General features: G+C 40.7%; 2 protein-coding genes and 1 long non-coding RNA gene across 8 annotated transcripts in view; 2 read left to right on the top strand and 1 right to left on the bottom strand.

Moving 5' to 3' along the window:
• The window catches only part of LOC5569395 (homeobox protein cut), a 564,153-nt gene that overhangs the window by 524,759 nt on the left and 11,503 nt on the right, over nt 1-27,891 (top strand). The gene's annotated exons all lie outside the window — the stretch shown is intronic.
• LOC110678797 lies at nt 18,677-21,685 on the top strand. Its single transcript, XM_021852185.1, has 4 exons — nt 18,677-19,061; nt 19,136-19,282; nt 19,341-19,436; nt 19,497-21,685. Exons 1-4 carry the CDS (start codon nt 18,976-18,978, stop codon nt 20,887-20,889), a joined length of 1,722 nt encoding a protein of 573 aa, XP_021707877.1. The 5' UTR covers nt 18,677-18,975; the 3' UTR covers nt 20,890-21,685.
• LOC110678798 lies at nt 21,807-24,961 on the bottom strand. The gene is made up of 3 exons (XR_002501947.1): nt 24,697-24,961; nt 24,494-24,639; nt 21,807-24,425 (listed from the first exon to the last, which is right to left on the bottom strand). It is a non-coding gene; the product is annotated as an uncharacterized LOC110678798 (long non-coding RNA).

Below are 27,891 nucleotides of genomic sequence, written 5' to 3' on the forward strand. Positions count from 1 at the left end.
ACAACAAAGCAAACCGGGTGCAATTAAAAATTCGCCATTTTTTGTTTGGTACTCTTCGCACCTGCACTCGCGTATCGTGGCCAACTATTCTGAAAGACGATTTTAATATTCGAAGCTCAATGATACACCCCTCGTTTCCACCGCCTGACGTCAATTCCACACGAGGGGTACGAGAGTGATTGCATCTCGTTCGAAATGCGCCCTCGGAAGCATAAATAATATTTTATTAAAAAAGTTTCGCCCGGCGCAAGAAGACGATCCGCGAGCGAAGCGCATTCCCGACGATGGTTTGAGGGGCATCTCAATACAAAGTAGCTTTTCTGCCGCGGTACACTTTCCTATCCCCCACGCCGTCCATGGCGACCGCCTACTTCCTGTCTTACCAGGAAAGCGATCTCTGATATGGCAGTGTCTATGCGCGTTTTTCGGGCACGATGCTATTCAAACAGATCCTCTTGACTCGGCGAACGTTGCAGTTTTTTGCCACGGCTTGAGAAACTCTTGCTCCTCCCGTGTGTATGGAAAAGGGTTTCTGGTATTTATCTTTCGTCGAAGAACCTTCAATTGCAACGGATGCGCTCCGACTTTGCCGACGAGCAAGATTAATATCAAAAATTCACCAAATTGGCAGATTTTCCTCCGAAGTAGAAACAGAGACTAATGAGTGAATGAAGGTCTGATTGCTGACTGCAACATAACCTCGAAAGCAGTCGAAGCAATCCACTCGGAAGTGCTTCGGACGACTTTGATCCCGTTGCTCAAAAGAATCAAAAAATGCTCTCCACTTGACTTTTGTACGGTGCACAACTGCGAAAGGGCAATCATATCCGGACCCCTTCCAGCTATGATTTGTGCGGGATTTTCTGAACAGCAAATCTCGACTGGTAACCGAACCGGAACAGCTATTGATTCATAATTAAAATTTCATTGTTTTCCTACGCCCGGATGGTAGGTAACTCTTCCCACGCCAACGCAGCCGTCACAAACGTCAATCTACGCGGGAATCCGTACTCTGCAGACGACCGATGGATGGAAAGAAGTCTTTGATTAATCATAAAAATCGGTTCCGCGTCGTTGGGTCCATCATCGTCATCCTCGTCGTCGGTCGTCGACGTTTTCAAAGTGAGGGCGAAACAACAATAATAACTGTTTGAAAACAAGTGGCAATGTTCCTCTCGTCCGCAGCCACCTTCCTCCACCTTAGCTGCCGCAGCCCATTGTGAATGTCACTTTTTTCACCACGAACGCAACCATTGTTATTTGCGTGGGTAATTATTGAACGGTTGCTTTGATCGGATTTCCGATTTGAACGATTACTCGCTCCCACTTTTCAGTCCTTCGCTGGATGATTAATAGTCGGTCCGATTAAGTGAGTTTTTCGGGAATGACAGCCGCCAGTATAGAGCTGTCAAATTACCCGGCCAAATTGGAAAAGAACTTTGCAACATTTTCACACCTTCTTGCGATTAAATATTCACTACAGTACGGAGAACGAGGCCAAGACTGCAAGGGGGCAAGGGGTGAATCCTTTTGTGTTGAACATAGACTACAATCAAACTCATCTATTATTCACCGAAAACAAAGGAAGGAACCACAAATTCACATGTGCTGCTGCTCATCACTGTCTAGTCTTGCGTTTTCGTGGAGCGATAATTATTGTCTTGAATAAATTATAGATAAAGGCAATTTATAGCGCAATCAAGACGGTCCCGGAATCCTTCGGCAAGTTTTTCTCCGCTCGACGCGGCAAGCGCAAAAAATCGATTACCCCCTAATCCGCTCATTAAACTTGTTTCCTATGCCCCCCGTCAACTCGTTCGAGAATAAAAACTCAAACATTTTCCTTTCGAGACGCCTGTTTTGTCCCACCCCTGCCCAATCCCAAGTGCTTACATATGAAAATGAGCTCAACTCGAGGAACGCGATACCGAAATTTCGGAAAAAGCTGATTTCACGCCGCCTTTGGATCGTTGCGAGATTAAAAACTTTGCCTTCGTTCGTCTCAGGATCCATCGTTTCCTCTGTCAGTGCAGGGGCCATCAATTAATTGACGTGAGCGAGTGCGAGTGTTTGTGCAAGCTCACACCCCTGCAAATGAAAACAAAAAACCCAAAACAGTTCGAAACACGGGAGAATCTAATTACTTTCCTCCCAAATAAAAGGGCTAAAATTTTCCGGAAAAAGTACGAATCATTCCCGTTTGCCGCCACCGTCGCTGCATACCAAATGAATCGTTTAAGACATGTGTGTGGTGCCTTACCCCTCGACGACAAGAAAAGGGCTGAATCGTCTGCAGCGTCTAACGAGTCGTTTAATGATTAGTAAATATTTTTATTCTCTCCGTGTGGTGCTGCCCTCTCTCCCTTAGTTCGAACAGTTTCGCATCGAGTTTGAGGGATCTAAAGCTTTCAAAAGCAGAAAATTAATGCGAATGTATCAGAATTTTAATGACGACACGGGAACGAAGTAAGAAAGAATCACAAAAACTCGCATCCCACCCCTGATACTACCGCGGAATGACATTTACCGTTTCCTATCCCCCGAAAGCATTCACATTGTCAGCTCATCAGCAATCGTTTGACACACAGTCACAATCGAAGATATTTAAAAGTTTTTGATAACTTTTACGCTACTGGGTAGATCGAGAAATCTTCATTGCCAGAATAACTTGATGCATTGGAAAACCAAACAATCAGCTCAGGAAAATCTAAGAGCAAATTTGCTCTAAATTGATGTAAAAACAGAGCTGAGAAACCAGTTCATCATGATAGCCACCGCACCGTTGCTGATCCCCCATTGCTGGGACATAACTTTAAATCGAAAGAAAAACGAGAAAAATTTTCATAATCAGATTACTATCATTACTGTTCGCTTCTCTCGTCATCTCTCCATTGCAGCTCATTGTTGGCAGCCCTGACCTGACAGCTCGCTGCTTCGTGGATGCAATATGCCGTTGCTACTCTGTTGCCGTGGCAACCGCCAATGTTCAATCGAATGACAGCAGAACAATAGCTGCCAACTGGTTTTGAACGAGCGCAGCGCAGCAACCAATTCCCAAGCTCGGTATTACCTTTCCACCTAGCGCAGTGCTGCCAGCAAGCGAAATGTCATTTATTTAAATTTCTCCACCTCCATCCGAGCCTTCGTCGGTCGGTCCACCGTCATTATGTGGCGAGCTTTTGATTGAGGTACAACGATCTATGAATGGAGCGAAAGCAAGATAAAGCCCGACAGTAGGAGAGATGAGGGAAAGAAAAACATGACAAGATCACATAATAATTGCACGAATCCGTCATTTATCTCTCGTCGGGACGGCCATCATGGCCGCAGATCGCCATTTTGCATTCAACCTTCCAGAGGCAGCCATCTGTCAAACTAGTTTAATCCGATTAGGTACGGTCGCCATTGAACGGAATAAAACTCTCGAAAAGAAATAGATTTATCGATCAATCGGACAGTTCCGGACCGTCACTATTTAATGGCACTCGGTACGGTCGTTAATTGCAGTAATAGTTCAACCTCTTAAGCCGGGATCGGCCCTTGAAAAGTTGAGGATTTATCTTCCGATAATTCAAAATTAATTGCGTTCGATAATTTTTCCGGACACTTGGGCAGCTCCGGAACGGGGTGCAATTACAAGTGGAAATTCCTATCCCCCAACACTGGACCCCATACGATTTACGATAGTGGGTTAAACCTTTCGACCTCTCGGCATTACACTCTCTTCTCGTTACAAACTATCATCCTGCTTCCCATCCCCCTAATCTCCGAGCACAGATAAAGATGTACACACCGAAAGTTGTACGACACAGGAAGGTCAGTGTCCCACCCCTTCGCCGACTGCTTCTGGCTGTTCACTTCTCGGTGGCAGCAGTTTAAAAAGTTGCTCCTTTTTGGGGACTGGCCATGTACCCTGTCTTCCCGCTTCTCCAAATACAAATACCGGAGGGAGCCAAGGTTACCACCGACCGCTGGAGAGCACTTTCCAGTGTCATTTTCATAATGACGATGATGTTTCCTATCCCCCTCTTTTCTGTCAGCGCGGGCGGATGGTCACTTTGGCATTTAACCTCTTCTCTTTAGAATGAAGACATCACTCGTCGCTTCCGAACAGACGAGGGGAGACGGATAGACGGCAGAGGTTGAAGCGTTTAGTCTGGCTCCAGTCCAGGAGTTAATTGCACGATAATAAATCATCCAGTAGCCTATCCCTCTTCGATGTTCGACAGGAGTGCGAGTGCTCATATCGATTGCTCTTTGATTTTCGCCTTCCTTTACCTTTCCATGACCCCGCAAAAAATTCAGCTAAAAATTATTATTACGGGAACTCCCGAAACGATCAAACAATTTTCAAGTTCAATGAAAATTTGCCTACCCCCCAAAATTGGATTTATTTGATTTTTATTAAACTTCGTACGGTTCCACACATCGGACGAATGGAGTTTTTTTTTCCTCCTCTTGCTCTGATTAATCACATTCGCATTTGTTTCCCCTTCAATGCTTCGGAACCGGTTCCGATGGAAAACCAGCAAAAATAAAAGCATATTTCTTCCCCCGGAGGGCTCTCGAATTATGACCAATTACTCATAACCTCTTTCTTTGTTGCGGCGGCCGAACCCGTCATCATCATTCTTCACGTTTCATCGTAGAGTAGGTGCGCGCGATCACCCATCAGCGTTAGCGTTAGTAGCGTCAGGTGCCGCTGACGGCTAGAGTTCAAAGATGGCCGCTCGATCAACAGCTGATTTGCTGTTGTTTCGGCCTTTTCAGCACAAAAGCAATCCATGAATCAAATGGAACGATTATGGCCGCGCCGTTTTAATAATAGTTAAACGATGAAAATGAAAGTGATTTCGTCTCGAAAGTGAGCTGCCTGAGTTAAGTCGCTGGAAGACGGGCGTAGGTGGTGGTGACCTCCGCGCGAACAAGTCCGATGCTCCCGATTCGACGTGGACAGGTCCACGCGCAAAATGTACGATCCGCTCCAACTCCGGCACAACAACGGCGAGAGTGGACACGACAGTGATGATGATGATTTTTATATTGTCACGATGTGGCGGACATTAGCCTTAATCAAACGGAAACGTAAAGCGTTTAAAGCCGCCCAAGGATACCGATGGACGGGGCGATCGTTTGCCGTTTGATGTTTGACCACACTCGGCGGCGACGCAGAAAATGGCGATCAAACGACGGCGCCCACTTTAATTCGGAACGTGTGTTATTGCCAGGTTTCTCGAGTGTCTTACCCCTCGGTCACAAAAATGTCACAAATCGGCTGTTAGTTTGCGGAACGAATTCAACATGCGGAGATAGGCCTTTTCATGTGACAGGTTTGTGTGTGCATTTGTTTACATCGATAGAAGAACTGTCAAAGTGCTCCAGGATCAGCTGATTTGAAAGGTCTCAAGAAAAGGCCTTTTCAACGAATAGGCCTTTGCATGAGACGTTTCAAATCAGCTAATCTCGAAGCACTTTGACAGTTATTCTATGGGAAAGACAGGCCCGAGTTGGCACTGGCCCTCCACTTTACATCATGCATACACGGACTTCTTCTTCTTCTTTCTGGCGTTACGTCCCCACTGGGACAGACCCTGCTTCTCACCTTAGTGTTCTTATGAGCACTTTCACAGTTATTAACTGAGAGCTTACTATGCCAATGACCATTTTTACATGCGTATATCGTGTGGCAGGTACGAAGATACTCTATGCCCTGGGAAGTCGAGAAAATTTTCAACCCGAAAAGATCCTCGACCGGTGGGATTCGAACCCACGATCCTCAGCTTGGTCATACTGAATAGCTGCGCGTTTACCGCTACGGCTATCTGGGCCCCTAATGCATACACGGACCCGTCACATGAAAAGGTTTATGGCCTTTGGTACAAAACCCTCCTGAAATAACATAAAGAAGATAGAGCATTGTTATCAGAGGATCATATGTTCAACGCCAGGTCCTTCTTCATCATCCTACTTCATAGTTGTATTTTTTTTTTATCTTTTTTTCCTTTCAGTTTTCTGCGAAGTAGTACGCGCTTCCGCTTATTAATACACGATGACTAATGCGAACTTGTGTCGTGGAACAATCTTTTGTACGACTCATGTGCGATTTGCCCACTTAAATGGCTAATGCGTAGCTTTGACTTTAGCAAACTTATTGTAATATTCTATCCTCGATAGCCTAGAGTTCCAAAAAAAGCCACAAGAAGTTCTCCGCTGAATACCTACTAATTTTGCAACTTTTGCTTTCGACATTCGCTCTAAGTGACCAGCCCACTAAAGTTTGTCATATTTTATTCGCTTAATATTTGTTCGCTTCTCTATTCATATGACACATCTTCTTCTCCTTTCTTCTTCCTGGCGTTACGTTCAAACTGGAACAGGGCCTGCTTCTCAGCTTAGTCTTCTTATGAGCACTTGCATAGTTACTAACTGAAAGCCTGCTTTGTCATTTTAGGTTGGTTTAATTTATCAAATTTGTTGGCAAATCAGCTTGAAAAAGCTGATTTTCCAAAACGATTTTCAGAAAATGTCCTTAGCAAAAATTTAGGATTGAGAAATTTGTTGTTTTGAATCTGGCAAAACCTAACATTTTACTTTAGGTATTGTCTAATTTGTGTAGGATTATTAAATAAAATGCAAAATATTTGCCATAAAACAAGGATTGCTGAAAAATTTCTTAGAAATCATAAGAAATTCAAAACAGTCTAGAGGTTTAAGCCATTGTAGAACAGGAGAGTAGCCTTCCATAAGCACTTTATACCACTAAATTTTCCTTACTAGTTGCTCATAACCCCAAACAATTAAAATATTCTGCAAGAGTTCTAGTATTCTGATGAAATAATTCGTAACAATTTTCATTATTCCTGAAGAATATACAGAATTGCATCTTGTTTTCATAATATGGATCCAAGTAGGTGAAATGTTATTACGCGTATTCGTTCTAAATTAATTCGAAAGAAAATAAATTCTCTGTTGATTCACAACAATGTTTCAATGTTGGAAATCACTAAACTTAATCCGAGTTATTCCCAAACATCTTATAAGCCCCTACCTTGAACCAAAGATAAACGCCGTGGCCTACTGCTCGCAAATTAGGCAATCGATTACGCCTTCATCGGAACACGAAACCGGAAAAGAATTGATTTTTCTTTCCGAACTCGAATGACTTTGAAACTTTCCTCGCCACCCCTCCTACCTATTCCTTTTCCAATCAAAACTATAAGTATTTATTTTAAATACTGTCGAACTTGTTTCCGGTTTCCCAAAACCCCCCATACCTTCCATCCCCAACCGAAACTAGAACAAAACATTCGGGCCCATATTTGGGTTAAGATTGCCACATCGAATGAAAACCGGCAAAGTTTGCCATTCCACCAAACGCCGAGCGCGAGCAACCGAAACAGCAAATGTCAAACTGACATTTACTTGGGCGAACCGCTTGCTAGATTGTTGCAAAACCGCTCTCGATTAAATTATCGGTGACCAATCGGGGTGGGATTTGGTTTTGGCTGCGATCCCACTATCCCCAACCAAGCCACCGAAATCAACATGACATGAACATTGTGTGGGGGTGGGAAAAGGGGGACGCATCACAAATCGCAAAATTTCGATTCCCGCCTCTATCGGTGGGGAGTTTGTTTGTTCGCGGATGACATTATTTACGACACGCGCTCGGACGGTTCAGTGCCTCGTCCCTCCCCTCTTTGAATTCGTTGGTGGGTGCGAGAGAACAAATGGCAGGGAACCTTCTTGAGGGAAGCTAAGGTTCCCATATTTGCTCTAATATGAAAGAGTACCAAAGTTCGTCGAAAAAAAGCTCTTTATTTTTATCCATTTGCTAATTATGACGAAGAAAACTACTTTGTTAGTTTTTATACTACACTGAAATTTGACGGCAACAAGAAATTATCGCCCACATTATGCAAAAGTTAATCAAATAAATCCTTGCGTAACTTTTCAAAAGGACTTATCTAACATCGAGAGACTCTCTTTGTTTACTTTCTCTTTAATCAATAACAAAGCCATATTACCCAAAATCATTAGTGTTGCACAGTTATAGTCAAAAAAAAGCGAGAGAGGAGAGAATCTCAAATTGGTGCATAGATCCTTTTGAAAAGTAACGTGAGAATTGATTTCAGACGAGCTGATTAGTATAATCAATACTCTCGTTGATACCGTTCGTTCTCCGCACAGAAAAATTTGAAAGAGTGAGACAAGCCTATTCCTGAAAAAAATGTCAACCATTTTCTTTGACTAAAGATTCACATCAGTTGGTGTTCTGAAAATATATTTCATATTTTTCTACTTTATTCTATAAATTTCGACAATCCAGAGCGATATTTAGAAATGTGCACACTTCATCCAATTTAGCAAAAAAGAATAGAACCTAATTTTGTATTGTTTTTAGGCAACAAATGAGTACATGTACTTTAAAAAGAGTAAGTCTGGTAACCCTAAAGCGAGCCTAATTTTAGAACCGAATATCGCGCGCGCGTTGTGTTGTAAGTGAATTGTAGTCACATAGTCGGCGGTGCGGCGAAGAATGTATTAATTAGAGTAAAGATCAGCGCTAATGTGTAATTATTTTCGGTTTCGGCGGGGCGGTCTGAGGTGGTGGCACAGGGCGAAACGGTTGATCTTTTGCAAAATGACAGCTGCAATGGGCGAGGGACCTTAATATAATCTAGAAGCCGTTGCGAAACGGATTGCTAAGACTTCCTTGCCTTGAGGGGACACTAATTAAAAGTTGTCCCCCCCCCTTCTCTTTAAGAAACCGGGAACGTAAGACGGTGCATGGATGCACCTGGAATTTTTCATTATGCGCCTCGGGAACCGGAAAAGTGCAACCGGATCGGAAAACGATGGAAAATGTGACAAAAGCTCGGATTGTACCGGGAAACTTCCGGTGGGGCTTCGTTCTTCGTCTTAAATGACGGAAGAAACCTGTGCACTGTTCCATCTTCTGCCGACCGGAAGAAATGCGTGACAGGGTTCGATTCGCCTTCGCCCGGCTGTGGATCAGCGAAGAAACCGTTCTGCACTTGTTAATAAATTAATTTTCCAGCGACAAGAACTCGAGAGAAACTTGATCCGTTCCCGGTTCCCCCCGACAGTTAGTGCAATAAATAATTTCCATAAATGTGCAATAATACTTACTGTACTGGTTGGCCGGCCATCCAACCCGGATAACAGAAAGAACTGGGCGATATAGTTTTTAGCGAACAATTTGCATGCATTAATAAGTGCTTCTGCCGGAGGTTAGGAAAACAAATACGCCCCCAACGACGACGGCGCGAGGTTTTCTTCGTCTCGCATGTGGAAATCGAACGGCACATACTTCGGCGCGGTGCTCCCCAGATTGGTATTATCAGAAAAAATAAAATCAAATCAAATCTGTGCTTATTATTCGATTTCTAGAGCTTAGCATATCTGAGCAAAACTTAAATAAAAAAAATGTAAGGTCCATTTTGAAGATAAGCCCTTTTGCTGGCATTAGTCCTCAAAATCTAAGCAAAACAAAGTTATATTGTTACTATCAGATGAAATACATCATCAAAGCTTGATTTGTATTGGTATTCTTTAGTTCTGGACGGATTTGTGAAATAGGATATCAACAAAATGTTGAACTACGCCCTTTTTGGAACTATATTAATATTGACTCTTAGTACACGGAAAAATATTTTTACCTAATTTTTTAGTTTACTTTACTTAAAATTAGGTATATCGATTATAGTTTCAACCCAAAATCTCTCGGTTTTCTCTTTCTCCCACACGAATGTTGTCAAAAATAGAGAGAGCTGCATCTACCCAATGGGGGTACTTTGGCCCAATAAGCCAAATTTGGGTAAATGCAACTTTTCTTATGTTTGGGTCGAAAGAACTCAAATTTGCGTTAAATCAACCCAAAATTGAGTATATTTTTCTAATGGAATTAAAGCCAAACTACGTAGTGGGGACCTTGGAAATTTAGTAAAAATTGAGTTATTGGGCTCAACTACGCAATTGCGTTGAAACAACCCAAAATTGAGTTGAATTCCGTCTCCGTGTAGGTTTACGTAGCATTTGAATACCGTCAATCGTTATTGAACGTGTTCAATGATCAACTGCGATTACAAGCGATAGAGATTCATACTAATTAACCGTTGCTTTGAAGGCTCATGCGCTATGAGGCATTATTGAGCCAATTGCATCATGTGCTTATTTGCACTCACTCCCGGTCTGTATTCTGAAAAGAATACGTTCAAATTTTCAACTTACAATGTTTTTCTCCGATGAATTTTTCAGTCCGGCTTCATGTTTTTGATCGAGTTTTGCTCTGGTCTGTTTAATGACAAAATCAAATTGTTATTTGACACCACTTACGATGTGTGAATGAACGAAAATTGAAGGGGAATTGAGTATCAAAGATTGTTATTTTATTTTTATTTATTTCGTCAATCAATTGTAGACTACATGTTTGCTTATTACTATGTTGTGTTATATCTCAGGGAATTGAAATATTGTCTTAGTTTCGTTCGCGACATGGTCAAATCAATTTCTGGTCAATGCTGATTATAAAAAGACATCATTTGATTTATTGGGCCGAATTTGGCATAATTATGAAAAGTATAAATCAACTACTATTTTTTGTTACATTTTACACAAACCCGTAACGTATGCAGATTGATTTTAAATGTCTAATTTAGTAATGAAAAGCTTATCAGTTTAATTAACAATCCGTTGAATTTTCAATTTTTCCATAGTACTTATTAGCAAAAAGTTATATGTTTCTTGACTTAGGAACAGGGGATCAGAGGAATTTTGGATGATAATAAGTACAGTCAACTCTCCCTAACTCGATGTTGAACAGATCAGTCGGTGAGTCGCTTTAAGTAGGTTTCATATCGTCATTATCCTTACCTTTCATCGTAACGGAGAATATGAGCGTGGCCTGCAACGGAAATTGTCATGTATTTTCATCTCTGACTTCCGATTAAACAGCTATTTCATCCAAAGTAGTTTTTCATGAGTAAATTGGATTAGGTACGCAATCTAAGAAATACTCCGTTACCACGCAACGCATTAAGTACGTAGACGACCTTCTTGAAAAAATTGTAAAGGAATTTTTAAAGCATTCTCTGTCGGAATTTTCCATAGATTTTTCAAAGAAATGTGATAGAGATTCTTCAAGAAATTTTCTGGTAAGATCAGAAAGTCTAAAGAAGTTTAAGGAAAAATCTGTTGAATAAGAACTACAAATCCCATGATTTTTCATGGATATTCCAGGAGAAACTCAGTGCAAACTGGTAAAGAAGTTATTGAAGAAGGCATTGAAATAGTAGGTAAATAATTCGTGAAGGAATCCCCGTGGGAATTCTCTCTTCCAAATATTGTCACTTTTCTTTCTAATTAATACTCCGAAAAATGTTTCAATTGCACGACGATATTCGCTCTGTACGGAAAAAAATAATCATACAGGGTATCTCCTGGAATTTTTGGGCTTATACCTTAAAAAGGCGTAACTTCATAACGGAAACTCCATTTTTTTTTTGTTTTTAATTTTTGCTGTATAAATCTGATCAGCACACATTCGAACTATTTTTTTTCTGGTAATGACGGTCTAGAGAGCACCTTGTTCTGGGTTTGCCAAAGGGAGAGACACGGCGAAATGGTTATTAATTTGTTTATTGTCCTCATTATTCCCAATTTATTTACGGCTGCCACCGACAGTCAGAACCAAGTTTTCCTTCCTCCAGAGGCAGAGGCGGGGGCGGGGGCGGGGGCGACTAAGGGCGGCTATGATTTATGACCAATCGGCTATCGTTTCTTTTGCTGGTTGTAATTATGCTTTATGGCACTGCAGCCCGTCGTGTTGTACGATGGCATAAAATTAAATCGCGCTGCGATTATTATTTGCTTTGCTCTAAGTCAGTTGTAAGGCGAAAGAGGGGGGCGACACTGTGGAATACCAATAATCAAACACAGACCCTGGCGGTTTGACAAGCGCCGATCCATAATGGCGCCCCGGAACATTTAATCATTCCATCAAATTACCGCACGCCGCATGTCAACCTCTATACAGAGGAGCCCAATTATCAGATGGAATGACGTTTGGTGGACGCCATCTTGGACGCCGCGGAGGTGCGATTTCCGATAATCAGAGCAACCGTTGAAACAAATTCACAATTGCGGGAATCTCCTCCCAAACCAAGGCCATCTGCGCTTCCACCAAGAGGACCGATGGTTGGTTTGGTCAGCTCATCGCGACTTTGCACGCGATTGTTGTTTTATTTGTTATTATTGTTTATTTATTCACTACGGCGGCGGCGACGACTTTCGGACCCCGCGCGGTTGACACTTCTATAGCGTGCTTGCCCCCGGTACTCATAAACAGAAGGCAGACAAAGCCAGACAAACAGTTGCCGCCTGTTTATCACTCCGTCACCTTCGTCACCGTCATCATCGGTGGTTGTTTTCATATTTAAATACTTACAGAAGTGGTGATGTAAAGGGGGGTCCGAGAAACGGACGCGTTAACTCGGTGAGGTCCAGCAGCTAATGGGTCTCGGTAACGGAATCGGATCGTTTTCCCGAGCCACTAATTGATCGGTCTCGGTGGTTACAAGCTGATTAGGAGCTTTCGGCACCGCACCAGTTAGTAAAGAGAAGAATGGATTGTTAATGTGAGCTGGACGGATGTTCTTGCGGAAGGCCAACAGATAGCGCCAGCTTCGTATCTCGTATAAACCTTCTGCAATGACGTCATTGTTGTAATGCAGTGCATTTTACGCAAGGAGTGGTTCAGAAATTTTGTTCATTTTTTAGATTTTCAGACTTTTATACTCTCTATATCTATTGTTTGCACGTCAGGAGTTAATTATCAATATTAACTTCCTTTTCCCGATCAGCGAAGCCTGTAGAGTACCAGAGTGCCCTCCATAGTGTTGTGCGTCGCCAAAGTCGTAAAAGCATAGAATACACTGCACTTTGTATAATGCGAAAATATGTGTCAACCTAAGTTACCCAACAGCACTTCTATTTAGGCAACTTTGTGGACCCAGTTTTTACTACTTCCAACAAACATAAACTCGCTTTCCATGCTTCGAGCATTCATTTATTTCTGAGTTAACTACCAGAGATGTATGTGCTGTCACAGTTGATATTTCTTTTGTTGACCTAAATAGGAAAATATCTATTTTTTGGTTTATTTACCACATGATGAATCACAAAGGCATGATAAATTACAAAAGGCTTTATGCTGATTGTGGGCAGTGATTCTACATCATCTGCAGCAGCTAAGATATCAATTTGAGAGGCATTTTAAACATTAGATGTTACTTCGCAGACTTTGCGCTTCAGGAATCCCTGGTCAATAAACTGGGAACTCTGTATTGAATTGATTGTAACCAAATTTCATAGATAATCTCCGTCAATTTAAAATCAAAGTGATTTACAAACTGCTATACAAGCCTCGAATCCATGGAAGATCGTACATGCTGAGCTGAGAAGTGTTACGTCTGTTGGTCTATGTTTCAAAAAACTCACCAAGAATCTTCCGAAGTTATTTTCAACTTTTAAACTGAGGATATTGTCAAGAATTAACCGAAGATCTACAAAGATTTCTGGATAAATTCATCCGTCATTTCGGGTCAATATGTCTAAAACTCTCAAACTTCTTAGTTTAGCAAAGTTTCGAGAAGAACAAGATAAATAACCTGTCAACCTTGCCTTACGTTCTGTCATAGTAGGCGTTGCGGCGTTCACAGGAAAAAGTTGCATCGCACCACCACCGAAATGCAAAATACTCCGAAACAACGCCGAATGCTGCACCGTCGTCATCCTATTCGAAAAGAAAATGTAACTCATTTTAATTAACGACAATAATGTGAAAGGACAGATTTTTAATCTTTGATCTTATTTGCTACTGTCGCTACTGTTACTGCTCCTACCACGGTGGCGGCGGCGATGGCTGAGGCTGAATATTTGCAAACCTCAGCAATGTGATCCCCGGCCTGCCTCGATCGACCTGACGGTATTCCACAGTCAGCCCCAGCAAACCCAAGTGTCAACGCACAGAAGAAAACATTCCATTGTGAATACTTTTATCGCACGTCGCGCGCCATCGTCGTGACATTTGCGTCCCGCGCCTCGAAAGTCGATGTTTTTTTTTTTTTTTGCGAAGCGACGCGTCGAGAGGGATATAGTTTATTTATAACATTGATACAAAATTTATAACAGAGTAACGGCGTGTTCTTCGTTTGCGAATGCCAATAAGTACCAGAAGAGTAGTTGCCGGTGTGTTTAGGCCGCTGCAGAAGAGAGAGAGTGACATTTGATGTGTCACACGGGTTGACGATGGGTGGGACATAAAATATCGAAAATAATTTGGCCAAGTAGCAAGAATCCGATGGTTGGCGCGATTGTTTAGAACGACGAGCGGTTCTTAAAGTGGTGCGCTGTAAATCTCGACTCAAACAAGCAAGTGCTCTTCGTACGGCACATGGTTCTTGTTCGGCATGCATAAAATGGGTCTATTAAGCGCTCTGCTCGTTTGATACGCACATTTCAATAAAAATAGTATTATAAATATATTGTCACATTTGCGTTTCGATGTCAATTTCGTGTCTCGTGTTCGGTGGCACCGTTCCAGGCTCTTTGTGCGAGCGCTTCTCATCAGAAGAGATGAACCCGATGCGTCGTCTTGCACATTCCTATCCCCCTTGCCGGATCCGTCAAATGACAGCTTCGTCGAAGAGTCACCGCCGCCGCCGCAGTTCGCAGTCGAATTAATTATTCCCGACATGCATTTATAAATTCGATTTTGTCTGTTTGTGCTCGGTCGCTATGAAGCGATCCGTTTGTTCACTCGTCGTTTCGCCACATCAGGAAAATTCGATATTAATTTTCCGATTTTCGCATGCTTCGTGGCTATAACCGAGCGTCTTCGTCTTGTGTGTGCGTCGCAGTCGCAGGTTAATAACATTTCGATGAAATCAGTCCTTGGATATTTGCGCACTAATTAAAATCGAAATCGCGATCGTGTCAACGAACACGACTGACGGACGAGTGTCTTTCCCCTCACCTGTCAAAACACGACCGCCTGGCGGTGAAATATGACGTACTCTAGCGTCATTGGCACACTCCATAAATCAGAATCCACGCTTTTTCGTCAAATTCGGCGCAGATCACACGGGAGCGCCAAATTTCAAAGACCGATGTAATGATAATTGATTACATGGCATTAATCATTGATTAGGGCAAAGTGCGGCCTTTGATAACGGACCAGAGCGGGAAGACCGCTGTTTACATTTCAATAAACATCGCCGAAGAACATGAAAAATCAAATAAATTCACCCCCTGCTCTCTCGGTCACGGGTATTAGTATAAATATTGAGAATATTTCATCTTTCCTTTCGGCGTACGTCGATTCCGTCAATTTTTGCGTGCACCCCCTGAGTAGGGTGACATTCCTACCCCTCGCAGCGAGCTGTCACATCCCGCAATGGCAAAGTACAAAATAAATAACGTGTATCCCGCGCAATATTTATAACTTCCTGCCGCATGGTCCCGCGTCGCCCTTTTGCCAGCGCTTTATTAGATTGAGACTGAGACACTTTCGGAAATTTCCGAGGATTTTATTGCCGATGAAAGGCGAATATTAGCATACATGTGAGCGCGAACGCACGCACAATGAACCGCGGAGTTCGAGGGAATTTTCCGGGTGAAAGGTGCATTCCTGCCTTTACGCCCTAGCGTAGTTCTGGGGAAGGGGCCAAAAAACTTTGAGGTAATAAACAGCCCGCTCGGTACAAGATTAATAATAATATTCGCGTTCCTATCCCTCTGACATGGAGGCGCAGGCAATATCAAAGAAAGTGGATAAATATGATAAATAGAAATGAGGAGAAATTTAATTCGGTTTTCGCCCACATAAGGGGGGGCGGCCGAAGAGCTTCGTTGTCAATAAGAAATTTATGAGATTTTTTCCCATCGGCGTGTAATAAATTCTTCCGGGATGACAGGTGGAGGATTTCCGGGCGCCTGAAGGCGCTTATTGTCTTATTGTCGCGCGCTTTACTCTCCTCGAGGGGCGAATAAATCCATCCAGATCCGCCCAATTACCATAGCTCAAGACCGATTCGAAGAATTCGGTGCGTGCGATTCGGGAAAAATACCAAACTGTCTCGCCCCTTGCTTGCCGATTTCAGGTTGCTAATTAAAGCGAAGCGCCACCTAGCGTCACTAATCTCAGCAGACTGCGGGAGTCCGGGGTCCGACATTGCACTTAAGCGGGCCGTTTAATTGCAACCGACATTCGATACGAGCCATTGCCAGCTGCGCCGGTGCAACTGCAGCCGAAATCAGTTTTAATTATTACAAAATTCTAAATTATTTCATCATCGCCATAATTAAAAGCTGCTGATTGCCTACGCCTAAAACCCTCCGCTCATTATTAATGGCGAGAGCACGTTCTCGCACCTCGTTGTCACTAAATTTGCAAATTATGAACAAACTTTGGCAGCGTCCGGGGCCGTGGCAGGTGATGACCGCTGTCCCGGCAATAAAAATAATTTAGTAATAATCACCATTTGTGCGATGCCTCCCAAACTGGCGGTGCACTACTTTCACCTCATGAGAGGAGAGGAAAAAACGGAAACCTACGATAAAACTTAATGAGGTGTCAATTCGAAATGATCATTGCATTTCAAAAATTTACAATTTATATTAATATCATCCGGCGATTGGCGCCCAATCGAATCGAGCGTCCCGAGTGACTGATGGACAGCTCGCCGTAAAGTTTGACAGCTGATGCGGACCACCTTCTTCGATTGCATGCGGGACGCGTCTCATTAAACTCACCAAACGAAGCGCCTACTTGGATTTGGATGTGTGACGATGGCTTGTCAATTGGTGAGTAATTACACCATTTCACCTCCAGCGTCAAGGCATACTTGATGCGATCGGTTAATAGGAAATTTTTTTCGACGATTTGCTAATTAAATGAGAGCTCCGTATCGGTCCAAGGAGGCGCGGGCACGTGTGCAAACATCAATCAATAATGGCGAAGCGCAAAGATTTAAAATCGGTCGCCTTGGGGCGCTGCTGTCGCCGATTCAATCTCGTCGCAGGTCGGTCGCTTGGTCGGTCGTCGTACCGCACAACAACAAATGGCGTGTAATTTTTCTTCCATCCAGTTTGGTTCCTTTCGGCTGCCTGCGTGGTCGCGCGCAAGAGATGAGGAGCCTGCGGGTGTATTAATAGCAAATAAATCTGCGTTGCCCGCGTGGTGGTGGTGGTTGATGGTGCCGCCAATAGCAGGCGTTCTGACAGTTCGGTTCGCGGCGCGGTGATTATCGATGACGACGAGGGCAAATGGACGGCAACGCGGTTGCCCGAAGGCCTACTTGGATGAACTGTTTTTTACTTGGACGCCACCACCGCCGTCGATAATTGCGTTTGACGAGTTAATCAAATTGCGGGGATTCGTTTCTAATTTGGTATTGACGATGCCGATGGAAAATAACATTTGAGGTTGAGTGTTTCAATCTCTCAGTTCCAATCGAAGCAGCAGAATTGGGAGAGTACTTTGATTTTGTGAATAAGTTATTCGTGATCATGGTAGATCTATTAGCAGCACAAAAGAGATTCGGCTCCGTAATTTTTCGTAACTCAATGACCTTGTGAGTTTTACAGGACAACAAAACTTCCTCTTCCTCCTTTTGAATTCTAAAATACTGTGATTCTACAAAAAAAAATAGTGGATAGCCAGGAACGCATTTATGGAGAGCCTTGTCCCCAGAGTCTTCATATTTTAGGGCCCCCACAAACCATGAGTAAAAACTACTAATTGTACTTTAACACTTCACTATTTGCAAAAAATAAAATACTAAAATCACTAGTAAGGCGAGCAAATATCTGTAAACTCTACTATGTGTTGCTTATCTTGACAGATAGGCCTATTTCGTCTGCGACTTACAGACCTCTTCAGTTCTCGAGCACATATATTAGGCTTTCAAAGCAGTTTGAAACTGACTTCAAGTTCATTTTAAAACCACTTTCTAAAAAGTATTCTGCGAAAAGAACCCCCGCAAGACTGTGGCCCTGGGTACCCACATTTGTAAATGCGGCCCTGTGGATAGCTAATGAAGGATTTTCAGCTACATCTTTGGTAGATTGCCGACCTTGCCAGAAATCAATGAAAATTCAAAGTAAAATTACATCTAGAGATTATCCTTAAGTACCAACAAGTATCTTTTTAAGAGAACCTATCAAGCATTGAGAGCTACATAAATTTCTCGTCCATTCCTAGCATGAATTTTCTACAGGGACTCCCGTTCAAACTGACTTTTTTTTATTTTCTTTATTAGTATCATTCCAAACAATTACATTCATTTCTTATATCTAGGTGTTCTGTGTTATTAGACAACACTATCATCCTAATTTGGTAAAACAAATTTAAGATTTTATAAATGTTAATAACAACATATTACATTTCATTTGCCGTAGCAGTTCATATTTTTTACAGGTGAGTTGATTTCACCTGCTTATAAGAGAAAAAAACACGTTTTCAATTTACTTAACCTAACTTAACCTAAACATATAACGCATTAATCGTGGCAATAAAAGATTGTAACGATTTTTGCCTGAAATTATTAATTATTTTATTTGACATTTGTTCCAATGTTTCAACATTGGATATTCTATGTAACTCATACCACAGAGAACAGACGTTCATCTTTTTTCTGGTGAATGTGTAAAGATTTGAAACGGTCATTTCAAATGTAGGTAGTTATGTTTCAGGTAGGCGGCGCTAGTGTTCCATAACACTGACGTTTGACGTTTATCAACTTCACAAACAAAACAGCGACATAACCTGTAAACAGAAAGTATTTTAATTTTTGCAAAGCAGATGTTGTATATCTGCTGCATGCAGATTATCGTTGAAAACTAAGGATTTTCCCATTTTCATCCTTGATCATTGATTTTTTCATAAAGAAAATGGGTAGAAAATGTGAGTTTTACTGGTGCGGCAACCAACAAGGAACCGGAGTATCATTTCATCAGTTTCCAGTTGATAGAGCAATGTAAGTTTATCATTTCTGTTTCAAATGTAAATAATGATCTATCTCTACCTATATGCTATATTGTTTGCATTTAGGTGCTTTGCCTGGGTGGAACGCTGTAATTCATTTGAAGCTACCGAAAAGTTTGCATCCGAAGGACCGCAAGCATTCAGAAATAAACGACTATGCTCGGATCACTTTCCCTTGAATGCATTCAAGGAACCTACTAGGAAAGAGAAAGGGTAAATGAAACGGTATCATTGTTGATTATTTTATTATTTTATTGAAATTTTCAAACAGGCTTATTCCCAATGCACTGCCTTTCATGTGTCCCAATACATCAAGTAAATACAACGAGGAATATCTTGAAGAATCTCTTGCATGTACCGCAACAGGGTAAGTTCAGGCGTGTGTGTTTACTCTATTCTTTTCTTGTAACTCCATATTTTGCCTTAGTTCATCTTTTCAGTACACGGAAGAAGAACCTGTAGAGTTCATAGAAGACGACTTGGACTATGCGGAGTGGGAGCGGCATGCTAAAATATCCACTACTCTGAACAGTTGTTCTCAATCAGAAGACAGTTATCAGATTGAATGGCTCGACGATTCAATGAGTACAAGGGAACATCATCTTTCTATAGCGAAATCAGTTGATGATCCGACAACAGATCATAGCCCCCGGTGCAATCGGTCACTCACGATTGAGCCGTGGCTGAGCGATTCGTCAATAGTAAACGTTTTCAGTACCGATAATCCGGAAATAATACCATCGACCAGCGCTCATCAAAGGCAGCCCACACGTAATGGTACTGCAGAACTTCAGATAGATAACTTGTCGGATGACTTCAAAACTTCGATGCACCAAACCCTCAGCACAGGTAACCTACAGGTTGACCATGACTTCAGTACTCGCATACCCCCATTGAGTGACACACAATATCATGCGAATGATCTGCATTTCAAAGGAGCGCCAAATTCGACATACACATTACGAACACATTCGAACAAAAACGATTCACCAATTTTGTCGTCAAACCCACTCCATAGCGGTAGCCGGCCGGAAGAAGAAAATCATGTCCAGTTGAACAATTCAGCCGATCCGGCAACTTCTGATACTCGACTAATAAGTTTATTAGATTTTTCTTCTGTAACTCACTCTGAAAGTTATAAAACGCAGGTTAAGGTGCAAGGCGCTTTAATAAAATCCATGAAAGAAAAGCTGAAACACGTTAAACGAAAACTATTCGTTTCACAACAAGCAGGGCAACGACGTCTCAAAAGTGCTTTAAAAGCCAAAAAAGAAAATAAAATTCTTAAGAAGGAGCTAAAATCTGCACGTAAGCAGAGAAGTGAGAATGAAGTTTTAGGCGCACAAGCAAGAAAAAACCCAGTTATTTTTGATTTTCTAAAAAATTCGACTCGTAAGCCAAAAGGAAGGAGATATAATGCTAGCACGATGAAGTTCGCAGCTGGTACATATTTAAGCGGGCCCCGGGCATACAGGTATGTCCGAAATTCTAAACACATCACACTTCCACATAAAAGTTCAGTATACAAGCACAACAAGCACGTGCGTATACAGCCTGGAATTAACTCATCACTTCTCAGTGCCGTTAAAAGAAAAGTTCGAGAAATAAAGCATAAAAAGAATAAAATCGTAACAATAACGTGCGATGGCATGTCCATTAAAAAGGATCTTGCATACAGCGCAAAGGCCGATATTTTTCATGGATTCCCTGATGATGGAATCAGAAGGCGTATCGAGAAGAATGATCCTAGCGTTCTGGCTACAGAGGCAGTTGTTGTTATGGCGTCAGGAATGTATATGAACTTCAAGCAGGTAAGCTAAATTGTTATTTTTGTTTTTAAATTTCAAAAACTATTGCTTATTGTAGCCAATCGGATATTATTTAGCCCACAACAGCCTTGGAAGCTTTGGCCTATACAAGTTATTAGAGGAGTCTGTCCGAGCTGTCGCTAAGTGTGGATTGAATCCACTAATTATAACCATGGATCAATGTAGCACAAATGTAAAAATGGTTCACGAGCATCAATCATCGGCAGATCCCCCCAGAATAACTATAGATGACCGGGAAATACTAATCATGTATGACACCCCACATTTGCTGAAAAACACACGGAACTGCATTTTCAAACACAATGCTGTATTTGAGAAGAAAATCGCTTCCTATAAACATATTCGAAATCTGTATGACGCGGACATATCCTCGACGTTGCGACTTGTTCCAAAACTCCAGAAAAAGTGTATCGACCTCCCGCCATTTGCAGCAATGAATGTTGCTTTATCAGCCCGCACTCTCAGCGAATCTTGTGCAGTCGGCATGCGTCATTATGCTTCAACAGGTGAACTTTCAGATAAAGCACTGGACACAGCAGACTTCATCGAGATGTTTGATAAATTGTTCGACGTATTCAATTCAAAAGAAAAATTCTCGGCTTCAGTTGGGAAGGTAAATATATTTCAGTTAACCCTTGTGTCAACCATATTTAGATTTTTAATTGAATTCATACAGCAGACTTTCACATAACTATCTCAAGTAACATTAAGCAATGTTCTCCACCATATGGAAGCGTCCATTTATTACGTAACGACAAAAATGACAACTTCGACCAACCCCCCGACCCCACTGTGACTCACTTTGTATTAATTATGAGCCGTAACGCTTGAGCCTCCCCCTCCCCATAGACCGTAACGTAATTTGTGGACGGCTTCTATACTTTTTGCATATGGTGTGCATTCAGTACACGATATCTCCGCTCTTGAGGTAATTCTTTCATTCAGACTATAAGCATTCCACGATTTCCATTACTCACTTGACTCACGGTACCTTAAACAAAATTCGAAAAAATAATATTTTGTAATAACAAAACATATAAAATAAGATTATTTTTTCAAATGAGCCATTGAGAGAAGATTGCAAAACATGTGTCAAAAAAACTAATTTAAAAAAGAGATTCAACAAAAAGTTCAATCCAAAATTCTGTGTTGTATTGTATTGTGTGATAAAAACTAATATCTGAGTATACCATAATAACTGATAGAACAAAACATATTTACAGATTAACAGAACGCCGATAACAACAGGTTCTGGTCATTTCCAGTATCTAGATAAAGTGGAGTCTATTTTGGAAGACATGTATTTTACCAAGAGTTCTTGCTTAGACTATGAGAAGGTAAATTTTATTTTTTATATTTTTTCCTAACATCACATAATCACATAATCTTATATGGTCTATGAAATTTTTATCTTCTTAGGCGCGTAAAGAATCTACGTACTTAAAAGCATGCCAAAAACGACCGCCGTTCCTCAAAGGTTGGATTAGCAATATAAAAGCTCTGCGATGGCTATGGGAAGTATTACGAAATGAATACTTGTGTTCATATCTATGCACGAACGTGCTTTGCCAAGACTGCCTGGAGAACTTTTTTTCTGAAATAAGAAGGCGGTGTGGTTTCAACGATGCTCCAAACGCATTCCAGTTTGGCAGTGCTTTCAAATACGCCATGATCGCCGCTTTAGAAAAAGGTTTTGGTGAAGGAACGAACTGTCAGCACGATTCAGCAAGGCCGTTACTCGAGGAAAACGACGTGGATGATTTGCAACCCAATACGTATGAACCATGTAATTACGATTATGAAGCTCTTGACTTGGAGTCACCATTCGAAGCGTTGAAAAAAGAGCTAAATGCATTGGTGTATGTAATTGGTGCAGCGGCAAGCAAGCTGCCGCACAAGAAATGCAAGCAGAAGCTAACGGCGGAACAAGATGATGAATGTCTCCAAAATGAGGATTATTCATTTATCAAATTGAAGGCTTCATGTGCTTCGAAAAATGTGACTATTCCTAACAGCTGCTTGTACAATATTGGAATACTTGCTTTTCTCTGTTTCAAGCAGAAATTTAAAAGATTTTTATACCAAAACAGACGGAACGTGAAGACTCGTTTGAAAGCATATCTGAAGTATGAATCGTTTGATTATGGAGCCTGTGAATCCTGCTTTCATAAACTTGTAGATATCATCTTTAATACATTAATCCAAGGCTTTCTTCGCGATGTACGGGTTCAGCAAAAAATAGCTGAAAATAACAAACGTTATCGAAAACGTAATAGGAAAGCCGTACGTATGAATCTCCCAGAACAGTGATGAAATACATTTGTTATACTTTATGCAACTCATAAATATGGTTATTATTTAAATTGTATTGGAAGCTTAGCTGGCGGCGTTTTCTAGATCATGACATACAATTATCAGTATTGGACTTAAGAACATATAGGCCAACTGCGACGAACAATACATTTGAAGTATCTGAGTTGAAATATCTTGTGTCAGGTAAAACAAGAAAACTTAACTTGTTCATCTTTGTTCTAGCCAAGTGAATCGTCTCACTTGCTTCAACTTAACTACCCTGTCGAAACCAAGCGTAAGGCTGAGGAAAGTTGGCCGCTGTCCACAAATTACGTAACGCTTTAAGGGGAAGGGGGTAGGCTCAAACATTACGACTCATACATAATTTCGAAAATTTTAATGCGAAAAGCTTTACGGAGAGTAAATGAATGCTGCCTTCCGGAATGTGAAACAATTTAAATTATTGAATGGCTTCACCATAGTTTTCTTGTTCAAACGAATCGTAACGAACTAGATGATCGACAGTGACTCTACAAGTTCAATTCATCATAAACTCAAATGCCAAAATGTTTCACCTTAATACCGTCAACGTACCAGAATCCGCTCATGTTCCAGTAGCCCGCTCACGAGTTAAAAAAGTAAGTTAATTTGAGTAAATACACAAAAATATGTCCATAGTGTGATTCAACTTGTCGATTTGAACCGTATAGCGGTTATAGTTTTCAAATTACCTTTGTGTAAACTTACCTTTTTTCAGTGTGAGCGGGCTACTGGAACATGAGCGGATACTGGTGCACTGATGGTACTCCACCCACAACATTTGGTTCTCGTTCCCCAACGCGAAACAGTAGGGTAACGAACTACTTGGCCACTTCCAAAATTATCTTTAGCTTGGGGGGTTTTCTTGGCATTATTCTACCTACACAAATCCAGCTGGATGAATCAATGGGCCATTATTTCCTGAAGGTGTTCTTCAACTCTGGGTACACTAGCAATATGGATGATAAATCTGCCTAACTACTCATTTCCCTGTACCGGAAACTTTCCCTTTCCTGCTTTGGGTGTGAAATGCTTGAGCAAGCTTAGTAGCTGGAGCGAATTCCGATGCCAGAGACTGCCGGCGAGCAAAAAAAGGATGGATTTATCGATCGACACTTCGCCTTGGTCCAATGAAATGTTTTGGCTAGCACTTCCTGGAACGTGCTGTTATTTGTCTTTTCATCAGTGGGAACTTTCTGTAAAATTGTTACAGCATCTAGAAGATTGCTTCTAATGATAATACTAAATGGAAAAAAGGACTTACCTGGATAAATAGTTTTTTGTAAGACCGTGAATCCGTCGATACTTAAATGACCCAGGTAATCACCCCTACGATATTGCGTACGGCGATCGGTTCGCAACAGAGAAACGTAGAGCAGCAAGGCAGCAAAATTTAGCACTATTAGCTGGCTGAAAAAGAAAAGAATCTTATAGCTATATTGTTATATCCTTAGTATTTATACATACCTTCATTTCTTGGCGAAAATAATGATAATTTTACGTTGTTTATTACGGTAATCTGAAACATTTTCAATCTCATCGAAAATTTTGCAGCTATCAACCGAAACCGACACAGATGTTTTGTTTTGATTTATTTGACAGCAGTGCAGCCAGTGGTCACATATCTTATGGGAAAAAATATGGTTTGGGAACAATGATAAGCTCAACTTGGGTAGTCTGCAATAGATGGCGGTAGTGTACCAACGTTTTTTGGTTCAAATTCTTACACATGGTTTCTGATGAGAAAAGTACTTGCATGAATGTCTGTTCTCTGTGCTCATACTATACCAGGGAGGAAGCTTCAGTACCATTTTCAAAATTTTACTAGATACTTAACTTCATCTGACCAATGGACCATTAAAATAACCAAAACGGCCGCTATGGAAAGCATAGATAGCGCCACCGTAGCCTTGTGTGTTTGACAGAACCGCAATGCTGTCACAATGTTAAATCCCATATACAGTGGCGCCTTTGTTTTGATGCGGTGAGCACTGACAAAAACTACCTTCAATGATCCATTTCCAACTGACATTTCTTCTCAACTGCGTACTGCGATCAAAAAGAAGCGCTTCCTGATCGATTCCTTGCAGGAATTTCCCATGCTCCGGTATAACCCAAGAAATTACTTTTCAGCAGCAAATCAGCCTTTATAATGGAAAAAAGAGCGAGAGAGGAGAGAATCTTTCATTGTTTCATAGGTCCTTTTGGAAATAATAATAGTGATACAAGAGGGAATCTACGCGAATTCACTTTGGTTTTAGACAATATCTTGTCAGGATTTCCCCAATTATCTGCTGAAAATCCGTGTGGTATTTTGGGAGAACTCATTCAGTCATATCAAATGGCATGTTTTCCTGCAAATGATTGATGTGTGTCACTGTCAAGGTATCCACTCAAGATGTTGAAGACTATCTCTTCTTTTTTCGATGTAGAAGAGGAACCTCACGAGAATGAAGTCAATAATTCACTGCGTATTACCCATTTACCATTTTACCAAATATCTTGCCAAAAATCTATCCCAATTGAAACCTTGGCATCCTTTAAGAAATTCGGCTAGAATTTTGAAAGACTATCTCTTAAGAATCTCTCCAAAAACAAGGATCTTTCTAAGAACTGGCCAGAGATGTTGCAAAGCATTTAAGGGCCTTACCATGAATAAATTAGAGATCCTGAAAAAGTTTGCCATAACAAGGCAGTGAGTTCAAGAAATACCTTTTTTTTTGTTAAGATTCAGACTCTTGATTTCTTCAAGGCATTTCTTGGAACACTGTAGTGTTGTACCGACAAGATTTGTTGTGGATTCTCAGGGAACCTCTTGCGTCTATGATGCATATGATTCAGTTGAAATTTTTAAGAAAGTGTCTGTCAAAATTAAAAGAAATTTTCGTAGAACTATCCGGTTAATACCATAAAGTAATATTTGAAATAACGGTCGGATAGAATTTTCAAAATTTTTAAATAAAATTCGCTCCAGATCCTGACGTAAACATTTCGCAGAGCCTCCAAAAGTATTTAAGTTTTTAAGCGATTAACAAGTTACAGTTTTTCGCAGCTTAGTCGAAAAAGCACATTTTTCTAAATAAACACAATTTATTGCGCTTCGGTATCTTCATTATTACATTTGAAATTAATGAAGATTTCGATTTAAAGACAGGTCAATTTACATAGTGACAGCTCGTCATGTAATAACATTTGATGATTCAAAAGTGATTTCTATAATATATTCAAACGCGTTGCAAGAATAATTCCAGGGCGCGGAAAATTATAAAACTTTGTATTCGAACTCAATTTAAAACGAAGAACTGAAAAAAAATTGGATGTCTCTTAACAAGCAAATTTTTTAATAATTCAAACTGGCATAGACCTCACCAAATGCCCATTTCATTTTTCTCCGAGGACCCGAAAATTATAACGTTGCTGCAAATTCCTTCAATTAAGCTACATGAACGTTATAGTATTTTACATAGACGTTATAAAATATACACAGAATAATATTTTATGTTTTTCTTTCATGAAAAATTCAAAAATAAAACATAAATTTTATAATACACAAAAAACAATTTCTCGCATAATCTGATATAACGCCCTAAAAGCCATTGGTAACCACGTGTGTAGCTCATTGTTTCTGAGCAAATGAATGAATAAGCATCCAAACAACCGGCAAGTAGATAATGATCCTTTCTTCATAATAGAGTTGTTAAATAACATGAAAATCTATTCAAATGCTCAGAAACAACGAGCTACACACATGGTTACCAATGGCTTTAGATGGTCTGATCATAAATAATGCGAGATTTTGAATATTTTTCAATTTTCATCATAGAATCTTGATAGGAAACAGATGTTTGGGACAACATTTTATGATGGAGAAACTCTCAATTTTTTTCTAATTACACTCAGGCAAATCGACTATCGATAAACATAGGAACCCCTCATGAAAATTCGCCACAAGAAATCGGGTTGAAATTCATAAATTTGCCTTATGAAACCAGAATTTGAAAACAAAAAACGTTTTCGCGGCAACCTGGAATCGAACCAAGAACCTTGCGATCGATAGGCCCGAGTGTACACCACGCGCCTATCGACGCCTTGATGAGGAGTGATGTTAAAACGATGTATAAAGCGTTCGTATTGCAATAATCGTTCCACCTTTCATAAGGCAAAATGTATGAAATTCGATAGTCCAGTTCGCTGTGTGTACAACTTTTGGTTGATATATCAATTTTTTTTTCTAAATAAATGCGTTTTGATAATGTTGAAATTATTCTAAACCAATATGATTAATATGATCACTTCTCTAGAAGTATCCATTTTCGAAATATGTGAAGTTCCATGCAAAATAATAATGTTTTTATGATAAAATAGGCCATTTTCATTAGCTGTTCGTGATTCTCCATCAAGAACAATACGATTTTGAGAGTATATGCTATACTTATCTCCACTCACTTATTTTTCTTGATGGAGAATCGTGAAAATGTAATAATAATGGCCTATTTAATTATTAAATAATTATTTTTTTGCTTTACACTCAATATAATCTGAAAATGACTACTTCTAGAGAAATTATTATGATAATTATAATGGTTTAAAATCATTTCAAGATTATTATTGTAACATCATAACGCATTTATGTTGACAAAAAGAAAACAAATATCGAAAATT

This window comes from Aedes aegypti, chromosome 3, assembly GCF_002204515.2.
Source record: "Aedes aegypti strain LVP_AGWG chromosome 3, AaegL5.0 Primary Assembly, whole genome shotgun sequence".
NCBI classification, from domain to species: Eukaryota; Metazoa; Arthropoda; class Insecta; order Diptera; family Culicidae; genus Aedes; species Aedes aegypti.